General features: G+C 33.0%; 1 protein-coding gene across 3 annotated transcripts; it reads right to left on the reverse strand.

Annotated features, from left to right (window-relative positions):
* Positions 1–1794: 1794 nt before the first annotated feature.
* LOC111403156 (ethylene-responsive transcription factor RAP2-7-like) lies at positions 1795–5458 on the reverse strand. 3 transcript variants are annotated; one of them, XM_023031552.1, is made up of 11 exons: positions 5159–5458; positions 4457–5036; positions 4143–4168; positions 3987–4017; positions 3787–3874; positions 3524–3669; positions 3327–3371; positions 3133–3236; positions 2881–3020; positions 2658–2774; positions 1795–2243 (listed from the first exon to the last, which is right to left on the reverse strand). In XM_023031552.1, exons 2-11 carry the CDS (start codon positions 4939–4941, stop codon positions 2010–2012), a joined length of 1416 nt encoding a protein of 471 aa, XP_022887320.1. In that variant the 5' UTR covers positions 4942–5036; positions 5159–5458; the 3' UTR covers positions 1795–2009. The 3 variants fall into 3 exon arrangements, with proteins under 3 accessions (XP_022887320.1, XP_022887321.1, XP_022887322.1); XM_023031553.1 differs by having other exon boundaries at positions 3142–3236; positions 4457–5458; XM_023031554.1 differs by lacking the exon at positions 3327–3371 and having other exon boundaries at positions 4457–5458.
* Positions 5459–12416: the final 6958 nt, after the last annotated feature.

Raw genomic sequence — 12416 nt, forward strand, 5'->3', positions numbered from 1 at the left:
TTAAATTGCCAGGATGACAAGATGGGTCACTAGTTTCTGTTACGAAAAGTCAAATCAAAGCATCTAAGACTTCCTATTGGGAACAGTATATAAGTACGGAGTACAGATGCAGCTAGCTGGCTCATAATGCATAATCCATACCACCTCTCTTTCTTAAATCTTGCACAGTTACAGTGTACTGACAGTCTTAAGAGCAAAGCCGAGGATTGCGGTGAACCACCCCACACCACTAAGTAATTGGAGGAAGGAACCTGAGGATAAAAACATAATCAGTGGTAGAGACCCACCAGTACCAGGTTTTGAGTGTACCTTGTACTCATTGGGCAATCAGCTTGTGCATGTATCATCTTTTGTAATTCTAGGATGCTCTTCAACTTTTGTGGGCCCCACCAATTTATGCTCCAGTTGACAACCATTTTCTGATGCCAGTTACGATATGACACGAAAGTAAAAGCAACAGAGTGTAACCCAGTAAACGTGGAGCGTAATGGACGATTTTGACACACTTCATGAGATAAAAAAGAACTCAAAATGATTCCAATATCTGGTTAAATTCATCAATTACTGCCCAACTTTGTATTCACAACAGTCACCTAATTTTATTTTATTTCATCATGGACACCCAATTTTATATTTGGCCCTCATTTTGTGGAAATAAAAATTGATAGAATAATATTTATTCAAAAAAAAGTGATTGAAAAAAAAAGGAAAAACTTTTTGTTTTATGTGTAATATTATCTTATGGAAGATTGTGCCGTTGAAAATAGAAAAGGTAAAAATGAAATGTAATAGAATGGAGATTGATGGAGGCCAAACGGGAGCTTAGTGCCACCATGGGCACCCAATTTGATTTTATAAAATAAATAATTCTCTAACATTTTCGATTTTTGCAGACTTATCGTAACCTTCATTTTGTGCCAGTGGAGGTTCCTAACCTTCCATAAATATGCATTTGAAGTCTATTTAGACGAAAATCGTCCAAAATATAGTCAGTTGACCAGAAAACTTAAGGTATCGACATTCAATAAAATCATCCAAAAACACCGTCCAAAAATGTATCAACATCTAATAGAACTGTCGCATTAGCAGATAGCTCAAGGAATTTTACTGCTCAACTGACGGTATTTTGGACGGTTTCCCATCCAGATGAACCTCGGGTGCATATTTATGAAAGATTGAAAACCTCCACTGGCACAAAATGAAAGTTAAGGTAAATCTACAAAAAACAAAAAAGTTAGGGACCGTTGCTACAATTTCCCTAAAATAAAATAAAATAAAACGGTTGGATGTCATGATGAAACAAAATTAAATTAGGTGGCCATTGTGATACTAAATACAAAGTTAGGCGGCCATTGATAGATTTAACTATTTCAAAATGAATGAAATAAAAGCAACGCTATTGCATAATGCATCTTGAGCAAGGAAAGGCCTTTCGCAATGTTCCCCTTTAACGAAGCAGGAAAAAAAAAGAAGATTCGCTCGAAGGACGAGAAGACATTCCTATAGACAGGTTGGCTACAGGCCGTCAATAGAACGGACGTGAACAAACAAATAAAGCATGATTCGTAATCAAAATCAATTAAAAGATTTCAATAAGGATTGACCACCTGGAATAACTCGAGAATTACCAAATTACCCTTCACATTTGAAGAAGGGGGCATGCAATTCAAATATTTTCCTCTCGAATAACTATTTCTCCTCTTGTTTTAGTTTAAGCATCTAGATTAATAAATTTAGGAGGTGGAACTCATAGTTAGGTGAGGATTTGTTCATTGTATTTGCAATGATCTTTGATTGTCATCGTTTATCAATCAATTCATTTGATCCAGTTTCTTCAATCAACATTTGTGCACATAAGCATCATTCACTAAAGTTTTCAGGACGACGAAAACAAAGACTAGCAAAAAAGAATCCCAGAATCAATTAGAACCCTATATTGTTATGTTGCAAACGACCTGTTTTATAGGTACAGAAGTCTAGATGGTGTCGTAATCTAACTGCCAGTTATTTCAGCTCATGCCATAGTAAGGTGAATTGGCGACAGAAGGTAGACAATGGTGTCGGGATACAGTTTCACTTGTATGAACAGCAGCTGAAGAAGCAGCAATACTTGAATTAGCGAATCCTGATGATGCTGCAGTAGAGAAGAGTGGCTCTGTGGGAACCCCATTAGTAGGGTTCTGTGTTTGCCATGCCCAATCAGCGGAATAATGAAAGTCCATACTCTTCTCTATTGCTGATCCCTGCAAATGAAAACTTATTGACTATTATATGCCCTACTGCAAGGAAATAATGAACACAAATAATAAATTCCGCAGACAGCAATAGACTTCTTAGTATATAAATACAGAAATTCCTGATTTTCTCTAAACTAGTTTAAAAAACAAACAGCCGACTATGAGCACGATTATTTAAATATGATAATTGGCAAGAATGAGATCATCAGAAGTAGATATCAGCAAGGTCTAGATCAATAAGTTGAGGACAAAATAATAGAAGAGAATATGTGTTGAGATGTTACCACCTCCTACAACACTCCAGTAACGAAATCATGTACACAAAGAAGATTACAGAAAACAAACCAGGTCAAATACTTGTAAAGGAAAACCAAAGAGAACTGCCAAATGAGTTAATAAACACAAAATATCATATCTTACCTCATAAATGGGACAAGAACTGGAATTCACACCTTTCCAGATGTGAGGATGGTCGAGCACATCGATATATCCATTCGACAATTGTGTGTCCATTGTGGCTGAAGCATATTTATGCACCTACAACAAAATAAGTGCAGCTAGGAAAGCTTTAGCAAACACCCCATTTCAATTGTATAACATACGCGATAAACCAAATTCTATCAGACATGAATGTTCAAATTACCCTTGCTCCATTTACAGGAAGGATGCCATCTGAGCTGCAGTGAATCTGGAAGCCATCAGCATCAATTGTCCTGATTTGGCCATCAGTAGAACAAGGGGGAGCAATGCCCAAGTTCAGATCAAGATTATGGTTTCCACCAGCTACAGATAACAGACACATCATAGGGTAATTGACAACTAAGTAACAAAGTTACATTAATTTAAAAGGGATCTTAACAAAGATTTAAGTTTATGATGTGCTTGATATGTTTACCTCCATTACCTGCCTCAGAGCTAATCTTCTCTTCGTATGTGCTTGGCTCAAAATTAGTGACTGCTTCCCTTCCGTTACATTTTATAGCAGCTTTGTCATATGCCCTAATTAACATCAGCAGATGTATATCAAGCTATATGGATGGATAAAATCATGTATAATAAAGAGCAGAAGTAAATTATGATCATTGGAACCTCGCAGCTTCCAACTCACTGTCAAACAACCCGAGATAGATATACCTGTAGGAAAATACCATATGAAAACCAACAACCACTTGCATTTGACTTGAAATGTTTTCAAGGTCACAAAACTACTGTAGATGAATGAATGTTAAGAGCAAGATCTATGACAAGATTCTTCATAAATTTCAAGAAATTTAGCAGCATCTCACTTTTTGCCAAGAAATTGTCCCATTCGAGCTTCCCAACGGCCACATTTGTGCAATGTGACTCCCCTGTACTTCGAACTTCCTCTAGAAAACCCAGTGCTCTGGCGACGCAGTATATGTACAAATTCTTCTTTGGTTAAATTTTTTATCTGCAGAACATAAATACAATCGAAGTATGCACTCAATGACATAAACTCGAATAGGATTACACTAGTAGTAAATATCATCAACTCAAATAAGTTATGCTAATAGAAAATCCAACCAACCTGCTTAAGGTCTTTTTCATAATCAACTACGTTGAAATTGATATCAGCATCAATCCCACGGAATTTGATCGCAGCACGATCATATGCCCTGAAATTATTATTTCAGAACTTTCAAACAAATTCTCTCCCCAGTAGACACCAGAAAGCACTCAAATTTTGAAAATCAATGTCTTAAGTCATAATCCAGGAAAATTTCTTACCTAGCTGCATCATGTGCAGTGTCGAAGCCCCCTGTGATCGAGTTTGCATTTCAATTATTATTATGGAAGGTCAGCAAAGTTGTGTAAACAAAGTCTCCAAGATCAATTCCTCAAGTGAACGGAGGGATGGTTGTAAAAAAAAAATTGTAGTCTTACCTAAATAAACTTGTTTTCCACTGTCCCTGCAAGATCCACAAATAAAAACATCTGTTATCATACGTCCTGACAATCAATAATGTGCATCTGAAGCATCTTAAGCAGCTCTATAATGAAAATAAGTTGGAATTAATTAAAGATTAGATGGATTGTAATCCGATGAAAATGGAGGAGTATGTGATCGCATATCTCCACAATGTGTACTCTATAGAATATAACTAATGATCCTATAATACAATAAAAATCTAGACAATTTTGTGATATGTAATACATAGAGACACAGAGAGAGTAAAACCCTGGCTCATCATACTAACCAAATGTGAGATTCCCATCGTCCAGTTCTACGATAGAATGTAACTCCACGGTACTGAGAGCTTCGAGACCTTGGTCCTCTCCTGCTCTTCTTCGCCTGCTGTCTCTGCAGCGGCTGCTGCTGAGCGACGATCCTCTGCTCCACCGCCCCACCGTAATTCCCCGAAAGATCCAACCATTGACACTGCTTCGCCACAGCCGCTCCCGGGAAAAACTCCGTCGTCACAAATCCGTGGCTTTGATTCTCACTCTCCCTATAGTCGTTCACTTCTCCATTACTTTTCAATATATCGAAACTGAAGAAAGGATTCGAAGAGGAGTCTTCATCACCGACGGCGTTGGAGATTTCCATATTAACAACAGAAGAACTAGAACTGCCGGAATTCTCCATTTGTCTTCCGCCAAATTCGTGTTGCTTTTCCCAAATTGTTTCAATTCCATTGAAGATCGATCCATTCGCATCAATAGTCAGATTAAGGTCCAACATCACTCTTCTATGCTAAAAAATTCACCTCAAATTTCCAATTTCCCTCACTACTATATATAGTTGCACGGTAGAAAAAATGTACGTATTGTTGAAAACTGCAATTGATCAGATTGAATCATGAGCTAGAAAGATATATATAGTGAGAGAGAGGAAAGAGTAAACGGGAAATGAACGGTAAAGAAGCGAAGAATAGGTGAGTTAGTAAATATATACGTACACATAGCCACACAGGGGGACTGTAAGATTGTATCTATAGATTCATATATACGTATATAACTGAACTTCACATTGATATGTACAGTAAAATAAAAGGAAAAACAGTTTTCGAGAGAAAACAGAATAGAGAACGCGAAACATTTGAAATGTGCTACCGGTAGAGAAAGAGAGACCGAAGAAGTTAAAAGTGTTCACCGTGCAAATGATACACGGTGGCACGTAAGGAACACGCGAGGCTAGTCGGTGGTTGTTGCGGGCGGTGGGAATCACAATATTTGATAATTGAGATGACAAGACATTCATCATGGAAAAGGATGAGGGAATAGTGAAAAGGAAGATCGATTAGACAAGTGACGCTTCTTTAGGTTTCGGACCCCAGGGTGGTAGCGTACTCCACCTGACGCGTGGAATAAAAATACGCGCGCCGATGCGTGGGCATTGTTTTTGGTTTTGGCTATTGAAAAACCTGTTAACAAAATTAACTAACTAAGAATAACCCGAAATTTTTCCCCAACAAACTTTCTGGTAATCTCAACTCCTCGGAAATTAGCCTACGTTTGGCCCCTATATTTTTAAAAATTCATTTTCAATCATACATTATTTTATAAAATATTTTTATGCATAAATTTAATTTTTTTTTTTACTTTTTAATCGTACATTTTTTACAAAATATTATTCTAAAATATATTTTTGCCAAAAGATGAAATTGTTTGTAGTTAAATAAAAAAAAATGACACAACATTAAGGTGCTTAAAGTTGAATTGTTGGGATAGACAGAGACATGTCCCATCTTGTTTCACTGGCAACAAATTGAAAGTCAATAGTGTCTCCTGATCAATAGTGTTACTTTTGAAATGTCATATTTAAATTTAAGGGTTGTTTAAGCCACGTTATTTTAGTAATAATATATTTTTAAATAGTGTATTGATGAGAAATGTGTGGTTAAAAAATAAGAAAATTTTTTTATTTACGTGTAATATTATTTTATTGAAAAATGTATGGTTGAAATGATGTCAAATTACTGTTTAAAAATATATTTTTTGGAATAATGTGGCTCAAACAGGCTCTAATTAGCCTCGATTTGGATAAAAATTATTTTTTAAATAAATTTTGACAAAACTAATAAAATATATAATTAAAAAGTCGATAAAATTTATGAATCATATAAAATATGTGATTAAAATATATTTAAAAAATAAGTGTCTAACATGAACTTACAAACAAGAAAAAAGTTGGTTTACACTGCAGTAGATTGGGATATATTATTATTATTATTATTATTTGAATAATATTATCTAGTTCGTGTTAAGTATCAATCTAATTGAGTAAATTGTATCTAAGTTACCGTAGAAGTAAATAAAAACACTTATATTATGAAATGTTCAAATAGTTAATTGTTCAAAAAGTTGGACGATATTTCCTTGTTCGTAGATCATCACGAAGAACAAATAGTCAATTAGCCATATTTTCTTCTTCTTTCCCCTAAAAAGGACCAATTTCATGTAAATGATGGATATAATTTAATTTGAACAAAGTTGTCGATAGATTGAAGTAGACGATGTAAATGATTAATTTTATGTTCCACCATCCATCACTTGCTGGTCTAAAGTCTTCCTTTTGCCTAGAAAGAAAGAATCTTCATCAAACTTTGCGAGATGGTGATAGTCACATCCCTTTCTTGATATTCTATGAAAATTTAAGATATCAAAAAATAGATCCCCATTTATTATAATGTCCTAAATGACTTGTCCCTTTCTCCCAGGGTAAAACAACAGTACATGTGTAAATGTAAAGTGTCAAATTTGATTGGGTATAAGTGGGTATTTAGAGTGATAGCAAAAACTAGAGATATTGGGTAATGCGGCATTCCACCTTACTTATTCAATAAAGGCATGATAAAAGTTCATTGTTAGTCGTACTCTACCATAGTTAAGAGTATAGACTCGACCTTTAGAGTGCAATAAGCCTTTGCTCTTACTTTTAGTGGCCGAGCTCACTAACATGTGTCCTACTCATAAGATTTTTGGGTCGTGGTGGGTTCACAACCTTAGCAAGAGAATCTAGTGTCCAACCTTGACAAAGGGATAGCCTTCAGAATGGCCGGTATATTGGTTCTATTTTCCACAATAGCCTTTGCTATTGGAAATACTATTTTACCCTTACTTTTATTATTTGCAAAGTGTATCTTGTATCTTTTGATATTTCTTTAAATCAGAACTTATGTTTATATTTTTTAATCTTTCAAATACTTTTAAAAATTCTCTGTATCTTGATAATTCTTTAAAGATTCTAGACTGATCTTTCTCAATTATGTATCCTAGAACCATTCCTTCTGAAACCTCTTCTTCTACATCTTTATATTTAGTTATAATATCTTCTATTTTTTTTATTTCTCTACTAGTTGTTACAGAATCAAGTATTATCTTATGCTTCCAATAATAATCTATATCTCGATATATTTCTTTAAGTTTTTCTTGGCCAACAGGAAATATGTCTTCAGATTTTTCATCTAATTTAAGTAAAAAAGAAATATCTTTCTTATCTAAATATAATATGGAATCACTTTTATTACTAGAAGTGGATGTGAATGCTTGTGAAGTGTTCATCAAAATTAATCAAAGCATGAGTATGTAAAAGCGAGTAAATAACTTGCAGTAATCGAATAGAAGTAAACAGGCTTTCCCTCCCGTATACTCTTATAGATGCTTTACATGTACTTAATCAATCTTCTAAATCAAGTAAAAGTTTTTTTCATTTGGGTCCACAACTGCTTCCGCAAAAGGCTTTTCAATTAAGGTTGTAATTCTCACTCTAGAGAACTAGTCGTGTTACCACAGACGTTATCTCACAGTATTCAGAATCTCTATTTTCACCTCTATTCAGAATCAAGTTCTTACTTGGAATGAAATTTTAAAAGATAACTCACACACAACGTGCTACAATTTTGTTAGAAACTGCCTTTTTCCCCTAAATCATTCATCAAAGAAGGGTACTTTAGCATGACTAACATTCATTCAAAATCAACGCTTTGAAAATCTTTTAAAATATCTATCTGTACTGCCTAGAAATCATGAGAAATTTAACGAAATCTTTTTATGAAAGTTTTGTTAAACATAACAAACTTCACTTTAATATTCATAAACTGAAATAGTACATGTTTACAATCTATTTTTACATACATTTGGTACTCACCCTAGAACTTCATAAGTGATTACCTTATTACAAGCTTTGCTATCTTCTAACTATCTAATATTTCTGAATACAAGTGGTGTATACAGATTACAAAATATTTGAGATGTGTTTCTTCAGAGTGTCTTAGGGATAAGTTGTTTTTCAATGTCCCCTCTGCTGCCCTTCTTGCCTCCTTATATAGAAGGTTTTGAGAATCTTATTTTGACAACTGTATCCTCATTTCTTTTGTTGGGTAGCTCAGTAATCTTATCTCCACCGATTTCTTCATTATTTTCTTGCTAGGTGGACCTTTCTTTTTGAAATTTTTGCCTTATCTTTGATTTTGTCTTCCACTCATGACAACCAGTAGGTGAGTGGTCACAATTATGGAGACTTTCTTGCACTATCTTCTGTCTTTTAGTAGCCACGATTTTTTTTTAATAAATTTTTTTATTAAAGTAATGATAAAGGGCCACTTTTGTCACTATCACTTTTCCATCTTCGAATCAAAGAATTCTGCAAGGAATTCTTCACTGTTGAGAGATGCTTGACTCATATCTTCTACTACACAGTATTCACAATGGTGGTTACTGTAATTCCAGAGTAGTTTGCACATTCTTTCGCCATATCTTCTGATCCATGTACTTAGTTTGAGATAATTGAGGATAATAAATGGTCAAGATAACATATATTTTCTTCCTTTGTGGCCATCATTGCACTGGAGTAGATTATATGGTCTTCAGATGAATAAATTCATATTTTTTCTTTCTCAGTAATTATCTGAGTTACATGTTCAAATATCTCTTTGTACCCTTTTGCTTTTCTGTAGGGCATCATATTTATAACATCTTGGTATCCATTTTTAACAACATTTTGATTGGTTGGTAAAAAAATGTTGATTTGTAAGTCCCATTTTGATAACATTGAAAAATGGATGCATATATTCAAGAACGGGATCCCACCCCATAGTTGCTGAATGGAATCTGATGTATATATTTGTTGTCTTGACTACTTCAGTCTATCTTTTTACAGCTTTCCTGACGTTGACTGAAAGCTGTGCTATTTCTTTGAGATCTTTGCTAGGATATATATAGAGTATATTTCCTATCTCAAAATAATTTCGTACCTAGTTGGTTGGTGCTCCTGGATAGAAGTTTATCCTGTTGTATTTTGTATAGTGGAGAGTTTTCATTCACTTTCCTATTTCCAGATACCAATCTGATAAAACATTAAAAATAACAATAACGAATATAACTTCTTCATGGTTATCTTTTCTGAAAAATTTTGCCTTATGGCATATTTTGACAATATCTTTTGAATTTATCCTTTGAATAGAAAGTTTAGATTGAATTTGGCTCTGTGAAGAGCTATCTTCATTTTTAATATTTTGAATATCTTCATTACTAGTAATAGGTTTAAGTATTCCCTGTGAAGGGGTTCCTACTACCTTCTTTTCTTTCCCTTTATCCTCGGGGAGAGCGCTAGTATTTACTGGTCCCTGTGAAGGGATACTAGACTTTGTACAAGTTACTTCTGCCTCAAGGGCTATATTTTTGCCTTGAAGGTTATCTTGAATATTTTGAATTTGTGTTTCCAAATAGGAAACTTTTATATCAAGTATTTGGACTTTTGTCTTTAGTTGCTCTAACTCCATCCTTGTTGAGATAATCAGGAAGAAAGTTAGTTTTACTTTTTATATATTCAATATCAAATTTGAAGTATGAAAACCAAATTTGTATCTTGATGATATATCTATTGGCAATGGATGGATCAACATTATTTTTCAGAAAGGCTTTAACTTGAGTATTATCAGTTCTAATCAAAAACTTTTTTTGGTAATAAATAATCTTCATATTTTTGAACTCCCCTTTTTACAGCAATGAGTTCTTTTCTGTTTGTCTCATATCTCGTTTTAAATTTTTTGAATGTTCCTGATGTATAACATGCAAGTATCTCAGGACAAGAAATTTTTTTTTCACATTTATATTCTTTATGATTCTTTTTAACCTTTAATACTGCTCCCCAATAATTATCTGAAGTATTAGTTTCAAGGATAAAGAAATCTTCTTCTTGTGAAATTATGAATTTGGGCAATACCTTTAATTCTTCTTTTACCTTTCATATATTTTCAAAGTCTTGTTTTTTTCAAGACCACATTATATTTTTTCTTAATTTTGGAAGAAAATAATTTTTAGTTTGGCACAATTTTCAATGAATCCTTCAGCATAATTTAGTATACCAAGGAAGATTTGTAATTATTTTTTATCTTTAATTTTTTCAGGAAATTCTTGAAATTTCTCTCCAATATGAGATTGCAATTGCAATTCTCCTTTTATAAATAATCCTAAAAATTCTATTTCTGTTTTAGCTATTTTAACTTTCTTTTGAGAAAGTGTAATACCGTGTTTTTTCATAATATAACAAAATTTCTCAAGATTTTCAATATGTTCTTCAATGTTATTTGAATGAATAAGTAAATCATCTACATATGCAATACAAAAATGAGTAATTGGTTTAATTACCTCATCCATTCTTCTTTGAAATATCTATGGTGCATTTTTCAACCCAAATGATATTACATTCCATTCGTATCGTCCTAAAGGATTAGAGGTACTAAATGTAGTTAATGGTTTACTTTCTTCTGTAAGCATGATTTGCCAAAAACCTGACTTACAATCAAATTTTGTGAATATTTTTTACAATCAAACTTAATAAGGGTGTCCTTATTTGGCAAGTAATATCCATCAAATTTGGTAACTTCATTTAGCTTTTTATAATTTATTACCATTCTGGCATTTCCTCTTTTTATCTCGCTATGTTTTCTAACCATAAAGATTGGGCTGCTATGTGGGCTTTTACTAGGCCTAATCAATTTGGCTTCTAGCAATTCTTTTATCTGGTTTTTAAATTCCTTTTGGTCATCTATACTATATTTCATGGGTTTGACTCTTACTATAGTGTCTGGATTGGTTAATTCTATTTTTGCCTTTACTTTGTCTGTATTTCATTTTTCTAAGAGATTTTCAGAATATGTTTCAGAGATTTCTTTTTTTAGTTTTTCTATCCTATTTTCTGTTGTCATTTTTAGGACTGTAACTGGTTTAAATTTTTCTGTACTCCAATATCCACCACGTTGGGTTGAGGAACTCTGATGGTTTATGTCTTTATATGCTATGGTAACAGCTTTATTTATTTTTGATGTAAATATTTTGTGTGCACAAGGAGTTGTGAACATATATTTATCAATAGATTGTGTAAATGATACGTATTTTAATAAAAAAATTTGTCCTAATAAAATATCACATCCAATTGTGGTTGACATATATATTGTATCAACAAATACTTCTCTAAAGGAAATCAAAAAAGGTACTTGTGTAGCATATTTGCTATACATTACCTTATTTCCACCTGCTATTGTAGCGGTAACTATCTTCTTTGAATTATATCTCCAGTATTCGGATGGTAGTACATTTAGTAAGTATAAACTTATAGTACTTCCTGTATCTAAGTAAGCATGAAAGTTAATTCTGCAATAGCCTTTTATATTGAGTATAATTTCAATATATAGACTCATGGGATTAATACTAATTACTCTTTCCATGATAACAATGATTTCATATTTTCATCTATTCTTGATATGATGATTGGGTTATCATCAACTATTATTTTTAAATATCTTTGGCAGATTTTATAATAACTATATTTCTCAAGAAAGTTTATTTCTAGTAATATAGGTGAACGTTCAACTCCATATAATTCATCTTTATATAGAATTATTTCTTTAGTATATTATTTCTGATCCTCTCCCATAAGTATAAGAGGGAACTTAACATATTTCCTTATTTCAAGATTATTTCCTAAATAATCCTTAAATATATATGGTTCTGGTATTTCAAAATCTATTAAATGACTAACAAATTTAGCATTTACATGACTTTTATCTGCTCCAGTGTCTATGAGGACAAGAAAGTTCTTCTTATATCTTTCTTGATTTACATATCTTGTCTTGATGTAGTATTGCGAACTTGATGGTTCACCAATACTTAATTTCTTGAGTTTGTTTATTTTAGAGTCTTGTCTAGAGGGGA

Source organism: Olea europaea, chromosome 11 (assembly GCF_002742605.1).
Source record: "Olea europaea var. sylvestris chromosome 11, O_europaea_v1, whole genome shotgun sequence".
NCBI classification, from domain to species: Eukaryota; Viridiplantae; Streptophyta; class Magnoliopsida; order Lamiales; family Oleaceae; genus Olea; species Olea europaea.

What these genes read in the sequence shown, in the direction of transcription:
- LOC111403156 (XM_023031552.1), bottom strand. Translation starts at nt 4,941, where the DNA reads ATGTTGGACCTTAATCTGACTATTGATGCGAATGGATCGATCTTCAAT. An exon ending in ATGAAAAAGACCTTAAGCAG is followed by an intron (nt 3,670 to 3,786) that starts GTTGGTTGGATT and finishes TATGTTCTGCAG; the next exon opens with ATAAAAAATTTAACCAAAGA. An exon ending in CTCTGAGGCAGGTAATGGAG is followed by an intron (nt 3,021 to 3,132) that starts GTAAACATATCA and finishes TGTTATCTGTAG; the next exon opens with CTGGTGGAAACCATAATCTT.